Below are 26,684 nucleotides of genomic sequence, written 5' to 3'. Positions count from 1 at the left end.
GTAAAATTTACATATTATGCTTTTTAAATTCCGCCAATCTACAATCGTTTTTCACACTATCTGATTTTGGAGCTTCGCTTTTATAGATGTGTCAACCTTGTTAAATTTAGTTAAAAATTATTGGTTTTAAATTTAAACACTACTAGATAGGAACCAATCAAAATTTAATAAAATCATCTATTGTTTTGGGGTAAATGATACAATTATTTCATAGATTTAAACATATTCACTACTTTTGGATGTTTCCATCCTTGTTTAATCTGTACTACTACTTCTAATACACATAAAAAGCTTTTTTTAATTAAATAAAAAGATTACCTTATTAAAGGTTTATTTTTAGACTTAACTTATTACCTATCAATTGCAAAATAAAAATATTAGGTATTTTTGTAACAAAATAAAAAGATTTTCAAAAAATAGAATAAATCCAGATTATTTTTTGGAAAAGCTAGGAAAATTTTTATAATCTAATTTAGCTGAAGGATCTTAACCCTTAAACGTTGCATGTATAATCAAACAAATTTTTTTGTAAAAAAAATCAGCATGTTTTAAATGAACCTACAGACTTTCTGTTAACGATTTTGGAGTTAATACTCTTTCTAAACATACCTACCTGTTACAGAAATCATCACGCAAAAGCTTCAAATCGATAGGATAAGCCTAAATCAACGCTAAGAAAAATCCGTTACGGACGTATACAGACCCAAATTATAAAAAGCTACGCCTCTAAAAAGAAATTTTTGGATATTAACATTTTATTTCAACTATAATTATATTAATTAACCTATAAATGTCAGGGATCTAAAGGGATAAGACAATGACAGATAAATTAATTTACATGATGTTGTATAAAATTACCACTTTTGTAGATTACAATTACTGGTTTAACCGTTTGTATACTCTGAACCAACCAATCAAAGTTCAATAAAAATCCCGAAAATTGTAAACCCTAAAAAGTATGAAAACATACCTAGTTATTAAACTTTGGGGACTAAAGTAATAAACAGCCCAATGTCCCCTCCCTCCCTGTTTATGAGTGTATTATTACACAAAGGTGGGATAAGTCAGGGAGGGGACATTGGACTGTAAATTATACTTTTCCTCAATCAAAGTACACTTTCTACCATTTGTTGGCTAAAAAATCGGGTGTTTATTTTTGTTGTAATAATTTTGATAGTAAATGTCTATTTATTAAATGACACAATTATAAAACTTTGGGTACCACTATCAGTCTAATTTAAAGTCCATGGTCTCCTCCCTCTCTATTTACAATAATGTTTTAGGGGTTTAAAATATTTTTGAACAAGGGCTTTGATAGATTGAGATCTTGTATTTTTATTCCTTACAATTAACATTTATTATCTTTAAATTTGCATTTTTTGGAAAAAAAATAATCTATTTAAATTCATTAATTCAGAATTTAGAATTTGACATCTTAGAACAGTAAATTACAGGGATCTAAGGGGATAAGACAATGGCTGATAAATTGATGTACGTCCCCAATGATGATACACAAAACTACCCCTTCTATAGATTACAATAAGAGGTTGGAAGTTTGAGACACTCAACCTAATAGTAATTTGTCAAAATCTAATTAAAGTTTCTAAAGTAACGAAAACAGGTATTCTTATTCGTTGGCTTAATAAAATCTGTAGATACGTTTATTGGATATAGATTGGATGGCCCAATTTAGCAATATCCTAATCTTTCAAAGAAAATTAATGTAGGGGGTATTTTTGTTTATCATCATTGCGGGTGTAAAAAACAATTTGTCAACCAATCCCTTAAGATCCCTGGATTCAATACTCCCAAGTTGCCTAACTCTCAATAAAAAAACTTGCATTTCTTAAGAACGCCATCTATTGATAATTTTTACAACTACAATAATAACATGCAAAACACGACAGACAAGGATATATAAAAAAATCACTAAACAATTTTCCAGTATGGCTTCGAAACCGATTAATATCTGCTGAATTAGAACCGATTCATATCCATACTGAACAAAAATGTATAGCATCGTATTACAGACAATTTTCAACGAATATCAAAATAAAAATTATAAGATTAATACCAGTTTTTTAGTGTGGGCCTTCGGCCCCTCGGGATGAAAAATGATTTAAATCTCTTAATTTTTCATTTTAATATCCGCGAAAATCTGTCTATAATACTATACAATAAATAACAATTTTCTGACTAATTTTTAGAAAAATTTATACAAAACTAAAAAAGGTAGGTAGATATCTAAATTTCAATTTATAAAATGGATATGGTTTTTTATTTTCAGTTTTTTGGGGTAGAGTCTTAAATAGTTTTGAAACAAAATATTGAAGAACCAAACAGTAAAACATTCAAATTCACAAAGTAAAAAATAACTAAATTAACCATAATTAATTAACAAGATTCGGAGGCCGCCTAAAAGCCGCATTTAAGACCGATTTTATAGTTTTAAACCCCAAAATATATTTGCTGTTTTTTTTTAAACAGAGAACTAGGCCTTGATTCCCATATAAGATTGAGGTTTTAAATGTTTTCTTTAGTGTTAAAAATCCTCCAAGCAAAGAATCGGTTTTAGTAATAAAATGCAGCTTGTGGGCGGCTGCCGAGCCCTGATAATAAACATTAGAGAGCAACCTTATTATAAAAGCATTAGATTATTTTTAGTTAGAGGTATGATACAGGTTTTACATAATTTTATCTAAATTAATTTAATCTAAGGACTGTTCAAAAGAGTTCTAAAAAAACTCTATATACAGAAACTCATAGACGTCTAAAGAAGGGGGGGAGGTGCTGAAGTAAAGGGATGTTTAACTCCCCTTAAGAATTTTAAGAAAACATTTGATACCCCCACAAAAAAAGGAGCTTGAACGTCCTTGCCTTGTTATAATAGTTCCAATGTAAAGTTCTTTAGAATCTTCAGTTCAATCCTTGTAAAATGATAAGTTACAAGTTTAACATAAAACTTTTTTACACAATAAAAAAAATCTATAAAAAAAACTTTTTGGTTTTCAAGGGAAGACTAATTACAAATTTTTTAGCATTAACAAATGAAAGGACAGTGTAAACAAATTTTTCAGCATGGCAACGAAACCGGTTGATATCTGCTGGATTAAAACCAATACTGAGCCATACTAAAAAACTATGTATCGTATTGTATTACAGACAATTTACACGGATAATAAAATAAAATTCATACAATTAGTTTTGTTAGGCACCTCAGGGCCAACAAAACTGGAACTAATCTAATAAATTTAATTTTACTATCCTTGGAAAAGTGTCCATAATACGATACGATAAATATCTAATTTTCTTTTAACATGTTAAATACTAATTCAATTGAAATATCATCATTAAAAATTATTATGATGATTTGTTTTTTTCATTTAAAAAAAAAATTAATATTTAATTATCATTTTTTGAGATTCATTAAAACGTAGTAATAATTTTTCTAAACAGTATTTTATATTTTATCAAATGTAATGTTTTTTTCATGGGCAGTGTAATTTTTAGAATTCCATTTAATAATGATTTAATTCATTGTATAATACATGAATAGATAATTGTATTTTGGTAGGGCTAAATCACTATCATCTTTTTTAGTTTTGATTTGTTAATATACATTATAAGTAACAGGATGCCTCTCTGTTTGTCTGTCTGTCTCTGTGTTCTGTAGGATCTTGGTAACCACTGGACCAATATGGTTCTACTATGAAGTAAACCTTCTAAAAGATCTAGGGAAGGTTCAAAACATATTTTACTAAAATGTAAAGAGGGGGTCGAGTCCCTCCTTAGGGGCCGCCAGTTTAGTATAATGTAAATGTGTGTATGTTCATTAAAATCGTAAGTAAACGACTATATCAGACGTTCAAATAATTTTTATAAAAGGTTTATTTTATCTCAATAAACCTTTCTATTTAAAAATGAAACAAAAAGATGAAAAAGGGTTAGATCTTGCAAAACACAATCACCTATTCGCAGTCCAACTATTAAATATTGCTACAATTTATATAATGAGTAAAATTCATAGAACGAAAATTAACATTTTTAACATACAAAAATTCATTAAAAAAAGTTACAATAAATTTTTTACAATTTTAAATTAGACTAAGCTAGGAACTGTCACACAAATTACCCTCTTGAACACTGATAACCTCCCTCTCCCCCAACTTTTTCTTATTTTGAAAAAAAAGGAAAAGGGGGGGGGGAGTTTGTTTTGTTTATTACTTTAGAGTTTTTGTAACGGTTAGGCAAAGAAAAGTATGTCACCACCCATTTATATTTTCAATTTATCTAAAAATTAAGAGGACGAGGGGTTTATCAGTGCTTAAACGGTACTTTGCGAGAAAGCAACCTAAACAATTAAGGTTAACTGCTATACAAATGTAAAAAAAAACTTTTTTTATACCTAACTATAATTTCTAAAGACAAGATTTGCACAAAAAAGGGGTGAGATTTACCATCTACCCCCCCTTAATAATGTTTTTTATAAACTAGGGGATTTTGGAAATTGTTTAATTAGAAAAAATCCTTAATATTTATTTTACTATTTAGCGCATTTTTTTGATAACTAGATGTATCAAATTGTCAAAAACTACGAGGAACGCTATTGTACAGGTTTATTATTTAGAAAAACTGGTTTCATCCACTAGAAGAACGGCCGTACTGCTGTTGGTTTGATTACTATCCTACAAATGGAAAATAAAGAATATTAGATTTCATAAAAAAGAAACGTATGACTTTTCAATTAGAAAAAAAACATGTTAAAATCTTTATTGGCTTGTATGTCCCAACTTTTTCACCAATAATTTTAATGTATGAATTTCTAAATTAATTAGAGTGTTGCTGGCGTTTTCTAAGGCTTGCCGTTTATTTTTTAGTTGTATAAGTTTAGCCAGGGAGGGAGAAGACATTGGACTGTAAATTACACTGTTACACAAAGATCTATAAACACATTTTTTGCTAAAAAAAAACCTTGCATACTTTTATTGAACGTTGTTTGGTTGGTTAGGTATAAACTAGCAGTGTCAAAACTGTTCTATCAATACTTGCAATCCACATATGTGGTTTTTTTTTATCATTGGGGGGGGGGGGGGCGGTTGTATATCAATTTATTGCCTATTGTCTTTTCTATGATTCTAGCCGTTTTTTTTACCTGTTCTGAACTTTGTGCAGATTCAAGATCCTCCCCCCTCACCCCCTCTATGTCCCCCACCTCCTCTTCATCCCTTCCGCCCCCAGGCTCCCCTGACAAGGAGAAAACATCTCCCCCACCACCCCCAGACAGGGGGGAGTCTCCCCTACCCTCTCCTGTATTAGGACTCTCGGTTTTACTGATAAATTGATTTTTTTACATTTTTATAAAGAAAATCATTCTAATATTTTTGCAAATTTCCAAACATTTTAGTAGAACATATCTTTAGGCCTGATTCTAATTTAAAAGCAAAGGATCTAGCAGACCACCGTACCGACATGGTTCATTTAACTCCTCCCCCTCCCTCAAGTGCCCCTAGAGGCTTTTAGGGGTGACCCGAACAAGAATTTCTAACCCTACGGGACTCTAGTAACCTTTGCTTAAGCTAAACTAATTTAAAAACATGAGAAAACATTTTAAGAAAACTTAAAGAAAAATTGAAAATGTAAAATTTGTGTGAACCTATTGGCTGTACTGCTGCTGCTTGTAACCTGGGCTGGCACTGATGGAATATCCAGCACAAAATCCTGGCTACCACCAATACCTGGATATAAAGATAAATAGTTAGATATCCATGAGATTGAGATCGTAAGAATAATAGGTAATATTCAGTGGATACTTAACTGTACATAATCCTGGATACCACCAATATCTAGATATAAATAGTTAGGTATCTATGAGATAGTAAGAATAATAGGTAATATTGAGGGAATACTGAAATTGGACCCCTTTAACGTCCATTGTTCTATCCCTCCATTCACGTATTCATTAACTTCGCGGAGAGAGGGGACATTGGACTGTTTATTACATTAATCCCCAAAGTTTCATAACAAAGTATTCTTGTTTGTTGTCTTAAAAACTCTGGAGACTTTCATTGAATTTTGATTGCTTGGTTCATTAAGTTGAGTGCCCAAAAGTTTAAACCACTAACTGTTATCTACAAAAGGGGTAATTTTGTGTATCATCATTGGGGATGTACATCAATTTATCGGCCATTGTCTTATCCCCTTAGATCCCTGTAAAATAATACCTGTCGAGGCCGACGTATTAAACGGCAGAGAATGCCGCCTATTCACCGTTATCCGCATATTATGGCCGCTACCGCCATGCCGCCATTTCTCCGCACTGCCCCGCCACTCAGAGCTAGAATGGCGGCGCTCGATAATGTTCTCGGACGAGCCGCTACCGCCGCCGTTGATGACCTCCGGCGAGATGTCTGATTCGCAGCCCAGCGAGTGGCCGGCCAGCTTGGAGGCCAGGCTTTCCAACACCCTGCAATTATCAAATAATAGTTATCAATATCGCATCGTTTTACAGTCAGTTTTCCGCGGATATTAAAAAGAAAAAATCGGCCGTCGGCACCTTGGGGATAACAAAACTGGTATTTATCTTATGATTTTTATTTTAATATTAGTGAAAAATTATAAATGCTCAAAATGTTAAGATTGCCCATACTGAATCAACTTTCTACAAAAGACAATAAAATAGATTAAAAAAAAATTCCTCAGAAATATCTTATGTATCATTTTTTGACACTTTGTCTGTTGGTCAATCCACAATTTTACGTTCTTTACTACTTATGGATGCTGTTATCTTTGTGTGTTTGTTAAATTCCTTCGTTGACTCATACGATATCATAGAAGGGTTATTAACATATATATTATTGTACACTAATATTATCCTTCCTTATATAAAAGTAATAAGGATGTCTGTCAGAGTGTACCGAAAGATCTTTCTCATCACTAAACCGATATGGTTCTTCTTTACAATGTAAATTCTCAAAGGACCTAGGAATGTTTAAAAACTATTTTAAGAGAGGGTACTATCACCGTCCAAAGAGATATCGCCACTATATCTTTTTAAATTTAATTTGAAAGGGTAGGGGTAGGGTCAACTGACCCCCCCCTCCACCTCAAGTGCCCCTAGAGGCTGCTATTACCTGTAAATGTAGAGATAATCTTCCTGAGATCTCCAGACCCCTGGCCTCTTATTATGATATAGCTTGCAGATCAAATATACATCTATACTTTCTTCATTATCTAGATAGAAAGATAGCAACATAGATAGATAGACAGATAGATAGACCAACAGACAGACAGAGAAAGATAGATAAATAGACAAACAGTCAGACACAGATAAATATACAGACTGAAAATAGAAAATAGATAGATAGCTGAACAGATAAATTACCTAGTTGTTTTTTAAGCGTAGTAAGCGCACAGAAAGTAGCCGCCTCGGTTCCTCCGTAACGATCAACAACAACCAGCGGACCGTTTTGGTATTCCAAATGCCATTCCTAGATTGATAAATAGATATGTTAGATGAATGAATTGATTGATAGATAGATCGATGATGGATAGATATATGTTAGATAGATGGATGGATGTATTTACTATAGTTGAGTCCTTTTATAAATATCAACTGCGCGGCTTGTGTTAATAGTACCAAAATTCTTCGCATTTTGTTAAAACCACCATGAACCCACTAATTGAAAGTATGTAACCATTTTTGTACTGAAATCGAAATTTTTTTGGAAGTGGGAGGTCGACCTAACCTCCCTCCTTTTAAAATTTAGTTTAATTTTTTTTTTTTTGGGGGGGGGGCGGGGGGAGTAATTTTTTTCTAGGGGCAGTTTCTCTTGGAAGGGTGGTGGTACCCTCTTCCAAAATAGTTATAAACCTTCCCAGCACCTATAAGAAGCTACCCTGTAAAGGAGAACCACGTCGATTCTGAGGTTAGCGAGATCCTTCGGTACGCAAATCAACTAACTAACAAACAAACATTCTGTTACTTTTTTATAAGGATTTTAAAAAATGCTAACCTGAACAAGACTGACAAATTCCAAAACTTTGTGTGGCGGGTTGGATGAGCGTTGAGGCCAACCTACAAAATAATATTTTTATTGTGACTCATGCAGGGATTCTAAGGGATATGACGTATACAGACCCAAAGAAGTTAAACATAATTACCTACACCTTCTATGGATTAAATTATCAATCCAGGATGTCATGTCAGTCTGTCTGTCTGTCTGTCTGTCTGTCTGTCTGTCTGTCTGTCTGTCTGTCTGTCTGTCTGTCTGTCTGTCTGTCTGTCTGTCTGTCTGTCTGTCTGTCTGTCTGTCTGTCTGTCTGTCTGTCTGTCTGTCTGTCTGTCTATCTATCTATCTATCTGTCTGTCTGTCTGTCTGTCTGTCTGTCTGTCTGTCTGTCTGTCTGTCTGTCTGTCTGTCTGTCTGTCTATCTGTCTATCTGTCTATCTATCTATCTATCTATCTATCTATCTATCTATCTATCTATCTATCTATCTATCTATCTATCTATCTATCTATCTATCTATCTATCTATCTATCTATCTATCTATCTATCTATCTATCTATCTATCTATCTATCTATCTATCTATCTATCTATCTATCTATCTATCTATCTATCTATCTATCTATCTATAATAACCTGCACTGCACACAGAATCATTCTGACTTTAAGCTCATAATCATCATCTATCTATCTGTCTGTCTATATACCTGTCTATCTATCCATCTATCTGTCTGTCTATCTATCCATCTATCTATAATAACCTGCACACTGAATCATCCTGACTTTGAGCTCATAATCATCATAGCAAGAGGATATCACAAAATCCAGAGTTGAATGTCCCTCCTCAAAAAAAAACAAAAAGGTTGACAACATCCATAAGTAGCGAAGAACAAAAAATCATGTATGAGAATACGGACGAGGAGATTTGAAGAGTATTTGATGATTTGTCAAAACAAAGTGATAGTTTATTGGAGAAATTAATCACAAAACCTTTCTCACGTATTTTTTTCTGATGTTGATAGTGATACTTTTTAGCATGACTTAAAGACCTATGGACAAACTAAATTACATACTGGATCTCATTGGCATAGGGAATCTTCACAAAATAATTCAGCCGTCTATCTTCAAATGCAGCGGAAAAATTTACATTTCCAACATAATGTTATGGACGGACGGACAGACAGACAAAGTGAATTAAACATATACAGTAGCTCGCTACTAAATAAGGACGACAACATCCATAAAAGCGAAGCTCTGAAATGGGAGGACAAACCAACATTAACACTTGTAGAGGGTCAGAACGAATAAGCAGAATATTAATGCATAAATCTAAACAAAATTGTAAGTTGATTTGTTGCAAAACTGTTTAAATACAAAAAAATTAGATGAATCGGATAATTTTAACATACAAAAATTTGATGTCAAAAAAGTAAAAATCAGCATGTTTTAAATGGACGTACGGACTTTCTAGTAACGATTAGAGTTGCTGCGCTTTCTAGTAGTACCTAACCGGTATAGAAATCATCATGCAAAGTTTGAAATCGATAGGAAAATTCTAACTTGTTTAAATTAACGAAAAGAGCTAACCGTAACGGACTTACGGACGGACCGCAATAATAGAAAAGCTTCGCTTTAAAAAATATGGATAATTTTGTTCTACAAAAAAACTTAAAACTTAACAATAAACTGTTATACAGTAATAAAAGGCATGAAGTTTCTCTATACTTTCCCACAAAGAAGCTGTTGAGCACAGAAACACTTTCCCCCTGGAAAACATTTTTCATTTTCCTATGCCTAACCCCTTCGAGGGACCCTAAGCCTGTATGGCCTGAACCTATAATGCCCTAACCATTCGGGAGCGCTCAGTACCCATATACCTAACCTAACCTGCACTAAAGTAATAAACAAATCTACGAAGAAACTACCCCTCCCTTTTTTTCAAATTAATCAAAAAATTTGGGGAGTGGGGGTTTAAAGATCAACAAGGCACCAAATAGTTAACTATACCAAGTGATGTAACGTAGAATATACGTAGATACTATGGCAGGGAAAAATTGTCGTCAAAAAAAATGTTGCTTACAGAGGCATCTTTTATTGGTCAATTCATTCATCCAGAAGGAGGGGAATGGATAAGGTAAAGGGGATGATCATAAATTTTACCAGCTACAAGTTTCACTTTACTAGTGTACATGATAATCTGGTGTAAGATCCAAGTAATAATAAATTCATTACCATACCTCTGGCAATTCTTTGCTGCATATAAACTTCACTTTGAAACATTCTTGCTCATAATCAGCATCCAGTCCCGGCCAGAAAACGGGCAGGTCCTAGATAGATAGTATATATATGTAGATGGTAAGATAGATAGATATATATGTAGATGGATAGATATATAGTCCGGGCTAGAAAATAGACAGATTCTAGATAGACAGTAGATAATTTTCAGGTAAAGATAGTTAGATAGATAGAAACTAATCTGACCATTGAGGCATCGACATTAGTTAGCAGAACAACAGTTTGCGGATTTACAACATACTCCAGAATACAAAATATTTTTTTAATACAAACTCCAAAATATTAACAAACCTTTGAGAGTAGTCTAGAAAATAAACTAATCTTTGAGATCATAATCTAGAAAATAATCTAACCTTTGAGAGCAAAGTCCAGAAAATAATCTAACCTTTGTGAGTATAGTCATAAAATGATTTTACCTTTGAGAGCATAATCTAAAAAATAAGCTAACCTGTAAGAGTAGTCTAAAAAAACAATCAAACCTGTGAGGCATCGACACTGGTTAGAAGAACAACAGTTTGTGCATTATGATCCCACAACATACTCCAGAATTCATCTTTGGTCTCAACGGTGGGATGCTGGGTCACAATAAACTCACGAAACTTCTCATATCCCTGAATATTATAATTGTGTATCTTTATGTTGTTTAACCATAAAAGATTTGGCCCCCAGCGAGTTCCTAATAGATCAGGTGGTGTAGTTTTTGTGCAAATACTAGCAGCTTCGCCCCTAGCCTCTAGGGGCTTTTTTCTTAAGGTTCAGGGGAGAATTTAAAATTAAAAAAAAAAATATTCTCTGTACCTATTTTATAACATTTTAAAGCTCTTTATAACTTTTTATATTTATTTTTATTAGGTATTTAAAACCTTCGAATTTTTTCTTTTTTTATTGGTTTTTTTAAAATTTCTTTGCCATTAGCCTTTTTGGGGCTTCGCCCCTACAGAAGGAGGAAGATTTCACAATCTTTTTGAATTTAATAAAACAAAGTTTAAAAGAAGAAAAGAAATTTAAAAAGAAGGAAAATAATTGAAAATATAAAATTTTATAAATAGGTATATTATTATAAACTCTTAAGTTAAAAACCGATCTCATGATTCCAGTGGGACATTACCTGTAGCCAAGAGGCGTTGATATAGTCACTACCCTCGACACAGGGCTTAGGGGTGAGGCCCACCCTGCTGGCCTCTAGGGGAACTAGGTCGTGTGCACGGTTCTTGGCATCATTGTAGGATTTTCTAAACAAAAACAAAGATGACAACATCCATAAGAAGTAAAGCACAAAAAAATCATGGATGGGATTTAAAGAGCACTTGTTAAAAAAAAAATAGATTTATGAAAATATTAAATCACGAAACCTTTCTCATGTGTTTGTTTCATATTTTATTTGTTAGCATGACTGACACAGTCCGAAAGACTAAGTAAAATAGATACCATATGCTCATTGATATAGAGAATATTAACAAAAAAATCAGTCATCTATCTTGAATAGTAGCTGAGAAAATAACATTTCCACAGTGTTATAGACTGACTTACTAGACTGACGGACGGACAGACAAAAGCATGCGCTAAAAAAAGCATAATATGTTCAATGGCATGAAATGGAATACAGTGGGGGAAAAACTCTATCACATTATTGGTTAAAAAGTGTCCAGATACTGTTACGTAATGGCAGTTATTTTTCTATGAGTCAGCTAATGAATAATGCGACAAAATTGGTGTTTTGTTTCTCAATGCAAGGTGCCGCATTCACATTAGCCAGAGAAATCTTCACAAAAAAATAGAACATCTAGGTATCTTAAATAACATCCAAGAAAATCATGTTTTTCCTGTATGTAGAAAAATGCACAACATTGGCTTCCTCACATTAGTCAGAAAAATCTTCACAAAAACTTACTACTTCTATCTCAAATATCAGCCAAGAAAATCATGTTGAATCAGATGGACAAAGTATGTTGTAAAGTCAGGGAGTAAGGGAGGGGACAATTGATCGAATTTTAAAAGTATCAGACTTTGGGTACTGGCTTAAAGGGAATGTGCACGAATTCAGCAGTTTCTGACTGACTTTGGGTACTAGCGCATCAATGCCCCGCCAACTAGCAGAGTTAGTTTTGAATACAGCAGACAGAATGATTTGTTATTGATGCCTGGTTTTAACAAATATTTTTTCCCAAGAAAATGTCATTTCATGTATAGAAACTCTACTGTGATATTTATGTATTAAACAATCTAAGAACCCCTTGAATTTAAGTGGCAGTTTAAAATATATGAGAAGGGTTGACGAAGTTCTAAACAAGATTTTTCTAGTGATTAATTACAGAATGTTTACTACAATAAAGGTACTAAGAAAGAGAGGGAATGTCTGATTGAGCCAATAGGAGAATCGCATCGGTACATACATTTAATTTCATTGGTTGAAATTTTGTACACATCTTGTTACGAATGCATGTTTTTTTTCATTTCATACATAAATTAAAGTCAGCTGTAAACAGTATATTTTCTTAATAGAAAGCTTTGCGGAATCATAATTAATTGCCCAAAAATTTCGTTTAAATTTGAAAGCTTAGTAACGAGGTGGATTCTTAAAAAAAAAGTTAGTTTGGCTACTCGCTGGTGATGCAAAATTATTTTTGTGAAAAATCCTCCAAAATCGAATAAAAAAAATTACAAAAATTAAATAAAATCTTAAAAGGGTTATTAACATATGATTTTGTTTAATTTTTGTAGATTCTTAATGTGCTTTTGGATGATTTTTCACAAAAAAAATGTTGCCTCACTATCGAGTAGCGAACTATAATTTCTTAAGAATCCACATCAGCTTGAGTCGAAAGTAAACAATACTTTTGTCTGCTAGAAATGTTCCTTCTTAGATTTGACGAAAAAAGGGTTCAGAATATGCTTCTATTCTTCTATTTCTATTTTTACTACATTGTGATGTATTGGTAATTTAATTTTCAAGTAAATGATTTTTTTCTTAGAACTAATTTTGTTCTATATTATAGTACCATCATGATCCCTTTACAATTTTGGTCAAATTTTCTTGATAAATCTGGTTCTCATTGCTTTTCAGCGAAAACTCTTAAATTGAATTAATTGCCCATTGTCCCCTCCCTTACTCCCTGTTGTAAAGTAGTTCACTAGTTATTATGATTTCAAACCAACCTTGCAGCGAAAATATCATATTCTTTAGGAAAATTCACAACATTAGTCAGAGAAATATTCACAAAAAAAATTAAGACTTCTATCTTAAATAACATCCAAGGTAATTATATTTCCTTATAGCCTACAGACATACAAACAAAGTTATTTATAGAGAACTTGTTATGCTACTAAACCAACCTTGCGGCCACAATATCATATTCTTTGGGTGAGAACGCGACCACATTGGCGTACTGTTTCTCCAGGAGGGTGCCTGACTGGAAGCCTGACAGCGAGCTGGTCAGATCAGCCACGTACTCGCACACCTTCTCAACTTTGATCTAGGAAATTAATAGATTTTTATAAATAAAAAATGGTGTTTTCCCTCAAAGTGTCTATCAAGCACTGGAACCCCTTATCCTTATTAAAAAAGGGGGGTTTTCCCTTGTCTTAACCCTGTTAAAGTTAAATATTCTACGAGGGCGTCATACAGAAATATATATTGAAATAGGACATACTTTCCTTTTTATGGATTTGATTATAGAGATGTCTTGCTTATAAAATAAAACCTTGTTGTCTTAGGAATTATCATTACCTCCGTAAGTTGTAACCCCAGAAGTTAAATATTCCACGAGAGCGTCATACACAGAAATATATATTGAAATAGGACATACTTTCCTTTTCACGATTGAATTATAAAGATGTCTCGCTTATAATATTAAACCTTGTTGTCTTAGGAATTATCATTACCTCCGTAACGCCAGAAGTTAAATATTATACGAGAGCGTCATACACAGAAATATATACTGTAATAGGACATACTTTCCTTTTCACGATTGAATTATAAAGATGCCACGCTTATAATATTAAAACTTATAGTCCTAAGAATCATTATTACCTCCGTAACGCCAGAAGATAATAAAATATTATACGAGAGCGTCATACACAGAAATATATACTGTAATAGGACATACTTTTGTTTTTAAGATTTGGTTATAGAGATGCCTCACTTATAGTATTAAACCTTATAGTCCTATGAATCATCATTACCTCCGTAACGCCAGAGGTTAAATATTCTACAAGAGCATCATACAGAAAATATATATTGAATTAGGACATACTTTTAATTTTAGAATTTGATTATAGAGATGCCTCGCTTATAATATTAAAACTTATAGTCCTAGGAATCATTATTACCTCCGTAACGCCAGAGGTTAAATATTCAACGAGGGCGTCATGCAAGAAGATATACTGTTCTTCTGTCTGGACCAGATGATTCCGCTGGCCGCGAATATGCTTCAGAAATCCGTACACATTCAGCTCATTCTTGTCCGCAGCCTGGCCGCAGTGTTCAATTACGTTTCCGCTATTTTGTAGTTACCAGGAAGGGAGGAGATATTGAACTGGAAATTACACTGGTACCCAAAGTTTTTATATATCCGAGTTATCTTATTCCTTAGCTCATTAACTTTGGGTACTTTTATTAAAAAATGAATATTAATATATCCTCCATTGTCTTATCCCTTTAGATCCCTGGTTATCTAGTTTTAGATATTTTCAAGTATGGCTTCAAAACTGATTAATAGCCGTTTATATAAAACTGGTTTTCAGCCGTACGGAAAAATCATGTATTAAAGACAAATTTCCACGAACAGTAAAAAAAAAAAAAAATTAATACCAGGTTTGTTAGCCCGTTACTTGCGCCCCTCAGGGATAACAAAACTTATAATTATTTATTTTTCTATCCACGTAAGCTATCTATAATACGATAATTAACTTTTAGCAGTCCTCGCAATTGAACATCCCTGTTTGATCATAGCATCAATGACAATATAAGTACCGGTTCGACCGACCCCGGCCGAACAGTGGACCACTATGGGGCCGCCGTCCGGCGGATTCAGGGTGGACGACTTGCGGATAAAGGAGAGGACAGGTAGAAGGTCCCCTGGCGTTCCATGATCCGGCCAACCTGTTGTTGTACACATATCTTATTAAAAGCAAGTTCCAAATTGTATTGCTCTATTAAAAGCGAAGCTTTTATTAACTTTGGGTATGTATGTACGTCCATCCGTACGTTACGGTTAGCTCTTTTCGTTGGTTTATGCATGTTATGATTGTCTTATCGGATTCAATTTTTGCAGGATGGTTCCTGTAAGAAACAGTTATGTACGATTTAGAAAGCGTAGCGACTCTATAATTGATACCAAAAAAATTTAATTACCAATCGAAAACAGAGCAGATACTAGGGGCGTATGGATGTATATTTATCTGTTAATTAAGATCTCAAAAATAGTATAAACACACAATTCAAGATAATACTAAGATATAATGTTCCTGTATAGTGAAACTGAGTGACAGTTCTCTCATTGCAAATCCATTTCTTTTTCTTCACCTTGTTGTGCTTCATACGCATCACTCTCACTGTATAGTTTGCTCGTACCTGATAGATAGATAGAGAGATATGGATAGATAGATATGGATAGATAGATATGGATAGATAGATTGGTAGATAGATAGATAGATTGATAGAAAGATAGATAGATATAGACCTTGTTGTGCTTCATACGCATCACTCTCACTGTATAGTTTGCTCGCACCTGATAGATAGATAGATGGATAGACGTAGATAGATAGATAGATAGATAGATAGATAGATAGATATATAGATGGATAGATAGATAGGTAGATAGATAGATAGATAGATAGATATAGACCTTGTTGTGCTTCATACGCATCACTCTCACTGTATAGTTTGCTCGCACCTGATAGATAGATGGAAAGATAGATAGCTTCATACGCATCACTTTCACTGTATAGTTTGCTTGCACCTGGTAAATAGATAGATAGAGAGATATAGATAGATATACACCTTGTTGTGCTTCATACGCATCATCCTCACTGTATAGTTGGCTCGCACCTGGTAGATAGATAGATAGAGAGATATAGATAGATAGATAGATATACACCTTGTTGTGTTTCATACGCATCACTCTCACTGTATAGTTTGCTCGCACCTGATAGATAGATAGATATGGATAGATAGATTGGTAGATAGATAGATATAGACCTTGTTGTGCTTCATACGCATCACTCTCACTGTATAGTTTGCTCGCACCTGATAGATAGATATATATGGATAGATAGATTGGTAGATAGATAGATATAGACCTTGTTGTGCTTCATACGCATCACTCTCACTGTATAGTTTGCTCGCACCTGGTAGATAGATAGATGGATAGATGTAGATAGATAGATGGATAGATAGATAGATAGATATAGACCTTGTTGTGCTTTATACACATCACTCTCACTGTATAGTTTGCTCGCACCTGGTGATAGATAGATAGAGAGATATGGATAGATAGATATACATACACCTTGTTGTGCTTTATACGCATCACTCTCACTGTATAGTTTGCTCGCACCTGAGAGATAGATAGATGTAGATAGATAGATAGATTGATAGATATATAGATATAGACCTTGTTGTGATTCATACGCATCACTCTCACTGTATAGTTTGCTCGCACCTCGTAGATGGATAGATAGATATATTTGATAGATAGATAGATATACACCTTGTTGTGCTTCATACGCATCACTCTCACTGTATAGTTCGCTCACACCTGGTAGATAGATAGATGGATTGATAGATGTAGATAGATGGATTGATAGATGTAGATGGATGGATGGATGGATGGATGGATGTATGGATGGATGGATAGATGGATGGATGGATGGATAGATAGATAGATAAACATGCAGACAGATAGATACATAGTTAGATAGAGAGATAGACAGACATACAGACAGACAGATAGATACAGAGATAGACAGACGTACATATAGATAGTTTTAAAAAGATTTTTTTTTTTGGGGGGGGGGATTTCTCTTGGGATGTTTGTGGTATCCTCCCCAGAAATAGTTATAAACCTTCCCTATGAGAAGCTACATTTGTAATTTATAAGATTTGTGAGATCCTTCAGAACAAACATACAAACAGACATCCTGCTACTTTTCCTAAGGATAGGATAGAAATCAAATTCAAATACCTTAGGACGACTTTAACAGAGCTGGCTTTATTTAAATACTAGCGGCTTCGCCCCTAGAGGCCTCTAGTGGCACTTCAAATGGATTTTTTTGTTTTTTAAATAATACATAACACTTCTATGTTGCATTCAAGTCTCTTTTTTGTGATTTCTCTTGGGAGGGTGATAATACCCTTTCCAAAGTAGTTATAAACCTTCCTGGGACCTATGAGAGGCTACCCTGTTAGGGAGAGCTCGATCGGTTTAGCGGTTAGCGAGAACCTTGGTACTGACAAACACACATCCTGTTAATTTATAAGGATTAGCAAATCTCACCTGTTCCGACACGAGGGTGACGTCAATCTGTCCGTAGGAGGTGGCGCCCTCCTTAGGCCAGTACATGTCGCACTTCTTCCTGCCCCGCTCCAACAGGTTCGTGATCATCACGATCACGTGCACATTCTGCTCCCACATCATCCGCCAGAACGCCTACAATAATCGATATAATAATCAAATGGATAATACACCAGATTTTAACTTACTCTAATAACATGATAATTTCAGCTGGCTAATATAACGATACCCCATTTCACCCCCTTCCCTTCCTCTCCTAATGGATGAACGCACTGACCGATAACTGAAGTCCATAATAGCCATCTTATTTGACGACAAAACGCCTATCAAAGAAAATGCATAAATAAAAACTCTATTTATCTAAGAAAACGCCTATCGCAGAAAACAAATAACCCAGAAAACGCTTTAAAAATCCTACCTCAAAAGTATCATCCAAGGGGCCCTGTGACCCAATGTAGGCTTGGAACTTCTGGAAGCCGTCAATGTAGCTGGCATTGATGTAGTCGGAGGTCCGTTTCTGTCCCGGCAGGACGGACAGCTGCACTCGGCTGTGGTCGTACGCCACAATATTCAGATACCTGTGTAGGGAAATTCTTAATAATCTTTATATACAAGTAACAGGATGTCTCTTTAGTCTGTGTATGTATCTTTAGCTTAAGATCTCGCTAACCGCATGACCGATATTGTTCTCCATTATAGTGAAGCTTATTTTAAATCTAAGGAGTTATTTTTTATTTTTTGGGGGAGGGTAAATCCACCAACCCATGAGAACTCGCCCCTAGGAAAATATAGCCTGACATATCAGCAATAGGGAGCATATTTTATTTAATGCAGAGATCTAGAGGGACAAAACAATGGCCGATAAATTGATGTACATACCCATGATGATGATACACAAACTTACCCCTTTTGTAGATTACAATAGTGGTCAAAAAGTTAGGACACTTAACTTAATAAACCAACCAAACAAATTACATAAAAGTCCCCAAAGTTGTTATCCCAACGAATAAAAACGTTTTTGTATGTAAAACATTGGGGACTAGTGTAATAAAGAGCCCATTGTCCTCTCTCTCTATCTGAATTCTATGTACCTGTTCTTGTGTTTATTATCCGGATGTTGAGAGTGTTCACTGGTGGCATTCACCCCATCTGAGCTGTAGCGCAGGATCTCGTTGTACTCGCGGCTAAACCCGATATCGCTGTCCGCGTGAAGTCGCGCCACGTGCGCGGGAAAGTCGAGAACATTCACAGCGCCTGCGTGCATAAGTTCACATTTTTGGCGCCATTTTTTTGTTTTTAAATATATTTTTCCTTATAGGTATATAAGTAACAGGATGCCTGTCAATCTATGTGTACTGGAGGATCTCGGTAACCGCTAAACCTTGGGAAGTCTTGGAGGGGTTAGTAAACTATTTTTGGGGAGGGTAGCACCACTCTCCAAGAGAAATCGCAACCAGAAAAAAATTATCCATCTTAGTATTTGGACCTTAGTAGTCAAAGAGCAGGTAGATTTGTCCTTTTCAAACTTCATCAGAAATAATAATTATTCAAAATTAAAATTTTTAATGACAACAGTTTTAACTCTTCTTCCTGATAAGCAAATTTTTGGCGCTAAAAATGCATCAACATTCCTGGATAACCATCCGGGCCCAACTCTCCCTCCCAGTCCGGGATACCCACCCTCTGTACGGGGGGAGGCGGGTCCTCCAGGAAACTGTAGCTAGAGTCCATGTGCTTCTTCCAAACTAAAGTTTCCATATGGGTTATTCTCTTATTTTGTTTCCTTTAAAGGGGGATCTAAAGGAATAATGGCCGATAAATTGATTTACAATTGTACATCCCCAATGATGTTACCCAAAATTAACCCTTCTGTAGATTACAATTAATGGTTAAAATGTTTTAACATTGCTTAGTTTGTACCTACCAATTAATAACTGATAAAAGAACCAACAGTTTTAAGTCACCGAATAAGATAATATCATAAAACTTTTAGTCCAATGTCCCCTCCCTCCCTCCATGGTAATAAAAATAAGATAATAATTTCCTAGGAATGATATGAGAGAGACGAGTAGAAGACAGAGCGCTGTGACCGCTCCCACAAGCACCCCTATGGACAGGTCGCTGGTCATCGCACTGCTGGACTCCCCGTACTGGCACCCAGTGCTGGGCAGGTACACCTCCACCTCCTTCGAGGATTCACCCTAAATAGAGATAGATAGATAAACAGACAGACAGACAGCTCACTACTCATAGCGCTGCTGGACTCCCCGTACTGGCACCCAGTGCTGGGCAGGTATACCTCCACCTCCTTCGAGGATTCACCCTAAATAGAGATAGATAAACAGACAGACAGGTCACTACTCATAGCGCTGCTGGACTCCCCGTATTGGGCAGGTATACTTCCACCTCTTAAGAGGATTCACTCCAAATAGATAGATAAATAAATAGACAGACAGACAAACAGGTCACTACTCATAGCGCTGCTGGACTCCCCGTATTGGGCAGGTATACTTCCACCTCTTAAGAGGATTCACCCCAAATAGATAGATAAATAAATAGACAGACAGACAGACAGGTCACTACTCATAGCGCTGCTGGACTCCCCGTATTGGCACCCAGTGCTTTAAGGCTTAAAAATAGTAGTAGAACGATAATATTCACTAAATATGTGTATTTCTTGTTTTTAACTTTAACGGATTTTACCCGCAACCTTCCTTTCCCTTTATGAAAAGTGTTCTATAATCATGGCAGGTTTCTTAACAAAGGATTACATAAAAGTTTTTGGAGATTTTTATTTGTGTAATTTAAGAAAATTTTTTACAAGAAGAATTTTGGTGAATTTTGGCGACCATAGCCAATTCAGCGAGAATTGTTTTTTAAGAACCCAACCCAGGAAGTTTATGTACATACTATAGACATACATTCTGTTACTTTTATTTAAGAAAATGTAAATAAATACCTCATAAACGCTGTCGGTTTTTGTGCTTTTGGTGTCTGGTTTTCTATGTTCTTGGAAATCAGACAGACAGATAGACATCCTGTTACTTTTAAAAAAGGAAATATAGATTAATACCTCATAAACGCTGTCAGTTTTTGTGCTTTTGGTGCCTGCCGCAATCTTGAGCCTGTACATGTGGTTGCCTATCAGCTTGGAGCTGGATTCCTCCAGGAAAAACTTCTGGTCGTCGTCCAAAGTACTTCCTAAGAAATTTTTCATAATATTAAAGTAACCGGACGTTTATGTCGTCTGTCTGTTTGTACCGAAGGATCTTCATAACCACTGGACCAATATGATTCTCCTTTACAGTGAAGCCTATCATAGGCCAAGGAAAGGTTATACTATTTAGAAGGTGGGTACCTCCACCACCACCCACCAATAAATCATGTTTTGTACTTTTTCTTTTGCAACTAAAAAATCAGATACCTAGTCGAATTCAATCAAACCAACCTCCAATTATCAAAATAAGATGGTTATGGTTCATTGATCGGTAGGGACTTAGAGGGAAAGCACTATGAAAGCCTTACCCTGTATTTTATGAACTTGGTAGGAAGCGGCATCCTTCTCTTTGTAGTAGATAAAATAGTAGTCAACGCTCCTGTACCAATCAATATACAAAATCTAGATGCGAACTCTCTAAATCAAACAATAGGAACACACTGTAGGAACAATCCGGCAATATTATTGGTTAGAGTATACAAAATTTTAAAACAAAAGGGCGGTGATCTCATTTCTTTGGTTAAAGCTTTGCTTGGGTAAATTATTTCGTGAAAAAAATTCTTTCCTCGTATAATGAGAAGCATAAGACAAACCATATATAATAGAGCAATTATGAATAGTTGAATTTTATAGGAAAAGCTAGCTTTCGGGAAAATTTATATAGTAGAAAAATTTCAACCCTCGCACTATTGGAATAAATCATATATAAATAAACAAAAGAGATCTTCTGCTATGAATATCAGTTTTACGAGTTATGGGGGGTCAGATTGACCATCTAGATTCTAGATCTTGTATATCTATTCCTGTAATAGATTTTTGGCCGTTTCCATTCCAGGTAGATCTTCACTGACTCGTAGCACGTTGCGTTCGTAATGAACGGGGCTGATGGCTTGTCTAAATACATACAGATAGATAGATAGATAGTTAGATGGATCAAACGGGAGATATTCGTATTTTCAAAACATTTAAGGTGGATAAAATGAGGGATTTAAAAGGTTTGAGGGAGGTAAACACCCCGCCCCTCCCCAATTGGACGACTATGCTCCCACTGAATACCTGTATCCGTAGTCACAGAAATGATATCTGAGTGTTCCCCTTCTGTATCCCATTCTTTACCCACAGGAGCCACTGATATTCTATACCTAAACATATAAATATTATATTATATATACTAAAACTTTGGGTACTTTAATTGAATTGTGGTTGGTCCTTCAAATGTTAAAAATTTTTCAACCAATTATAATGTTAATAACAAGTTTTAACAGCTATTGATCCATCTCAACCCAAGACTATTATCAAACTAACATCTTTAGAGAGGCCAAAACAATAATAAGCCAAAAACGCAGTATGTACATTTTAATTGACATATTTACCCTTGCGGGACTCTAATCTAACCAGTAGCACTTACGTTGTATGAGGTTGAAGGCCAGTAAGTTTATACTCAGGCTTCTGGCCGTGGAAAGTTTTAATGTCTGTAAACTTGTCTGTCTGTCTGTCTATCCATCTATCTAGCACTTACGTTGTATGTGGTTGAAGGCCAGTAAGTTTATACTCAGGCTTCTGGCCGTGGAAAGTTTTGATGTCTGTAAACTTGTGTTCGTAGTATACTCGGTAACCTAGCAGGCAGAATATGGGATAAAAACATTTTTTTTTTTTGGGGGGGGGGATAAAATGAGAAGTTTTAAAGTTAAAAACACGTTAATCCAACCCTTGGACGACTATGGATAGAGAAATAGATCAAATTTGCCTTTTCACGACTGCTATTAAATTAAGCTAAAACGATTTTGACGATTTCACTGTTATCTATACACATTAATAAATTCCTTAAATAAAAGTAACAGAATGTCTGAGTGTATGTGTTTATTGAAGGAGATCGCTAACCGCTGAACCAATATGATTCTCCCTTACAGTAAAGCTTTTCATAGCTCCATCTTATTAATAGGCTCAAAGGTCCTACTATTTTTAATTTTGATTGGTTTGTTCTAAACTTTAAAACCATCCTTATTTTCAATCTGCAGAAGGGGTACTTTTGTTTAACATGAATGGGTGTCCCAAATTCTCCTGCCTTTGATCAAGTTGTAGCTTGTCCTCATAGTCCAGGTTAATACTGTGCTATCTGAAATATTAAACAACATTAGGCCTGTATGAAAACAACGTGTGAATACACATTACTGCATACTTCTAAGTTCCTAACTTTTTAGGAAACTGTCATTTGGGTAGAAAATGTTTTTATAAATCAACCATAACAATAAAATTTTATTGTATACATAAATATATATAATATTCATTTTAAATTGCCTATTGTTTTTTTTATGTATAAGAAATCTAAATAATAATTCTAATCTATTTATGTAGGTACAAAGATTTTTTTATATTTTAACTTATGCCTTTAAAAAAAAAAAACAAGGATGACAACATGAATAAGTAGCGAAGCTCAAAATTCATGGATGGGAATACGGACAAGTAGATTTATAGAGCATTTGATACAGTAAGAATAGATTTATTAAAGAGAAAAAAATATCAAAAAATCTTTCTTAAATCTGCAAAAAGATACTTTCAATTGGTAGGTAAAGGGAATCTATTATAAATTACGACTAAGAAAATAACATTTTTCTTCCATAGGATTACGGACAAACAAAGTAAATTAGAGAGTAGCTTCGCTAACTGTACTTATTTTTACAAATGTTTTATTTTTATTTTTATTTGGTCCTTTACTCAAAATGCCTGTCGAGCAGTTTAAAAATAACCTGGCATGGTAGATTTTTTTTTCACTGCAGAGCCGTTACCCTAAATTCAAGCAGGACTTGCCCTATTTATAGAAAAGCTTCGCATTTAAAGCAACTTACTTGAGTTAATTTTGGAGGCGGTTAAATTTTCTGGTTTCCCTATTTCCTGGGGGAGGGATGACCCTCCCTCGTCAGTCAACACAATCTCCTCGTCACGCTGGGGCACAGATAACTAAATAGATAATTAGATAGACAGATAGATAATTTGATGTATTTATAGATAGATAGATAAATTAAAGGATTTATTAATAGATAGACAATTCTCTCATATCACTTAATCACCCCATTATCTTATTCTTTGTCTTAAAAACTTCAAGTACTTTGATTAAATTCTGATTCCTGATTAAATGTAAGTTTTAATAGTTATTTATCGCATCGTATTATGGACAGCTTTCCGCGGATATTAAAATGAAATTTTTTTGTTGATTAAAACCAGTTTCGTTAGCCCCGATGTTCCGAACGAATTTTAATTTTAATATACGTGAAAATTTTATGTAATACGATGATATACATGATTTTTCATTATAACTGAGAACGGGTTCTAATCCTGTTGATATTCGAAGCCTCACTGAAATACCTGTTCTTGGTGCAAAAGCTTGTTGAGAGTCCGTTCTCGGTCCGGATTCACTTCGGCGGCTATAAATTCTTGATTCTCGTCCAGTCTCTCGTCATATTCAGCGTCAAAGAGTGGATTGTTGTTGTAGTTGACGTCATAAACTTGATTGACGCCAGAATAATCTTCTTCAGCTTCGTATACATCATTTTCAGATATTAAGTTTCCAGTATTATTGTTTTTTGATCCTAAAATTTTAAGAAAAATTAAATTAGCAAAGAAATATTGTATTGGCAAGTACCACCGCCGCAATTTATATTTTCAAAATTTAAATATAAAATATACCTACATAAAATTTTTTGGGTATAGTCCCTATCGTAACATCGCACCTTATGGGGCAATTCTTCGTATTTTTCACAGTAGGTTTTCTCCTATTTCTAGCCCCTGCGGGGAGCCTCTAACCCTGCTGGGCCAATTACCTAACCCTGTGGGGCAATCACCTAACCCAATATAACCTAACCTAACCTAAAATAACCTATAAGAAGCCATTTAAAAAATACGACGTATCGCCCCTTACGAAAGGGACTATTCCCAAAAATTTTCAGTAAAATGTAGTTACATATTTCAAAAAAATAATAGATAGTGTTTAAAAGGTTAAATAGGACCTAAAAACAAGGGTTGTTAAATTAAAGGGTTAAGGAAGCAAAATATGATCTGACTCACTTATAGTAAAAAATCATTATCAACAGGAGACATTAACAATCTTTTCAAAGCCCCTACTAGCTTTCATGGAAGCTGAGAAAATAGAGATACGGGGGGGGGGGGGGGGGGTTAAGTTCTGTTAAGGGTTAATTCCAAAATCCAAAATGTTTAAAATTCCAAATTGTTTTACTCTGCTGGAAAAGTTCCAAGTTAAAAAATATTTAAATTTACCTATTGATTTGGAAGTAGATGAAACCGGGGGCAGAGGGACAAACGTTGACGTCAATCGTTTGCCATTCAACAATTCATCTCCCCCACTGTTAGTCTCCTTGGAGGGCGGTTCAACAATAGTGTCGGGGGGTGGGGGTTGTGTTGTGGGGGGCGGTAAAGGTTCAGGAGGGAAGGTAAGGGGGAAAATATCCCCCCCGCCTCCACCGCTTGGGTCCGAGGGGGAGGGGGAGGTAGGGCTGACCAGCACGTCATAGTCGCTGTAGTCTACAACTAAAAAAATGGATATTTTATTTGTGGATATATTGACAGGGGAAAATATGTCGTCAAGTTGCTAACATAGACCTCATTTTTTGTATATTCCTTCAATTCGTTCATCCAGTAGGAGGAGAGGTGATGGGGTAAAGGGGGGTATCATTATTTTAGCCTGCTGCAAGTTTCACATGGCACATGATAATCTGGTATAAGATCCAAGTAATTATAAATCCATTATAAAAACAATGTTGACAACATTAATAAAAAGAATAGCTCTTAAATCAGACGAATCAGGACAAACGAACTAAGTACAAGAAGTATAAACAAAATTGTTAGTCAATTTGTTGTAAAATTGCTTTAAATACAGGATACTGGTATCGACTGTCTCTGTCTTTTTATTGTTTCTGACCTAACTTTATTTTAGACGCAGTAATATCTACCTATTAATACTAACCTGTTGTTAAGTCTTGAGCTTCAATGATTAATATACCATAACAAAGAGTGAGAACAATGTTTCTAAAAAAGAATACTTTTAAGTGATAGTTATTTAGAGGTGTGTGAAAAATAGAGGGCTATAATTATTAACTAGTTTTAAATAAGAAAACAAATTTTTTAAAAGAGCAGGTCATTTTTGTTTCTTTGGAGGATGGTTGTACCCTCCCCATAATAGTTATAAACCTTGCCAGATCCTATTAGAAGCTACACTGTAAAGGAGAATCATATCGGTTCAGCGGTCCAGACATACAGACAGCAAGACACCATGTTACTTTTAGAAAAGGATAGAGGCGCTTCTAAGTCTAACAACAAAACCCAGAAATAAGGTATAGCCAACAAGCGAAATAAATATAAAATGATATTTGGGGGGCAGATAAAAGGTTGTCAATTTTACTAAGTGTGCCCCCCAGCAACAGCTGAAAATCACGTATAGGTTTCGTGTTTTTTTCGAATTCATTTCATTGTTGGTATTAGCTGAATAAAATCGCTCACCTCTTAATCATTGTCATTCGTCGAGTAATTAGAGAAAGACTAGAACTGCACACCACAACATATACAAACTAACAACACAGAGATCATTATTGTAAATTTATAATTGTCAGAATCACTCACTCCATTATCAACATATCTACTA

The 26,684-nt window shown here is 34.7% G+C and overlaps 1 protein-coding gene across 2 annotated transcripts; it reads right to left on the bottom strand.

The window, feature by feature from the left end:
• Positions 1–737: 737 nt before the first annotated feature.
• LOC145329348 (putative receptor-type tyrosine-protein phosphatase mosPTP-1) lies at positions 738–26,683 on the bottom strand. 2 transcript variants are annotated; one of them, XM_080173408.1, is made up of 32 exons: positions 26,543–26,683; positions 26,010–26,071; positions 25,304–25,573; positions 24,395–24,618; positions 23,878–23,989; positions 23,097–23,147; positions 22,551–22,647; positions 22,088–22,173; positions 21,840–21,925; positions 21,340–21,415; positions 20,888–21,015; positions 19,862–20,015; positions 19,449–19,562; positions 18,906–19,071; positions 18,233–18,392; positions 17,797–17,949; positions 15,771–15,872; positions 15,241–15,405; positions 14,630–14,773; positions 13,634–13,773; positions 11,409–11,532; positions 10,780–10,911; positions 10,243–10,332; positions 8,767–8,848; positions 8,013–8,074; positions 7,382–7,487; positions 7,131–7,230; positions 6,222–6,463; positions 5,654–5,735; positions 5,153–5,330; positions 4,352–4,685; positions 738–4,116 (listed from the first exon to the last, which is right to left on the bottom strand). In XM_080173408.1, the coding sequence occupies exons 1-31, from the start codon at positions 26,557–26,559 to the stop codon at positions 4,620–4,622; spliced, it is 3,771 nt and encodes a 1,256-aa protein (XP_080029534.1). In that variant the 5' UTR covers positions 26,560–26,683; the 3' UTR covers positions 738–4,116; positions 4,352–4,619. The 2 variants fall into 2 exon arrangements, with proteins under 2 accessions (XP_080029534.1, XP_080029535.1); XM_080173409.1 differs by lacking the exon at positions 738–4,116 and adding an exon at positions 16,399–16,446 and having other exon boundaries at positions 4,554–4,685; positions 15,771–15,824.
• Position 26,684: the final 1 nt, after the last annotated feature.

This window comes from Acartia tonsa, chromosome 10 (genome assembly GCF_053477335.1).
Source record: "Acartia tonsa isolate MP-2025a chromosome 10, ASM5347733v1, whole genome shotgun sequence".
Classification (NCBI taxonomy): domain Eukaryota; kingdom Metazoa; phylum Arthropoda; class Copepoda; order Calanoida; family Acartiidae; genus Acartia; species Acartia tonsa.
The sequence above is the reverse complement of the archived record's forward strand: the minus strand, read 5'-3'. Positions and strand labels throughout refer to the sequence as shown.

What these genes read in the sequence shown, in the direction of transcription:
- LOC145329348 (XM_080173408.1), bottom strand. An exon ending in CCTTGGATGATACTTTTGAG is followed by an intron (nt 17,950 to 18,232) that starts GTAGGATTTTTA and finishes CGATTATTGTAG; the next exon opens with GCGTTCTGGCGGATGATGTG. An exon ending in TCACCCTCGTGTCGGAACAG is followed by an intron (nt 15,873 to 17,796) that starts GTGAGATTTGCT and finishes TCTATCTATCAG; the next exon opens with GTACGAGCAAACTATACAGT.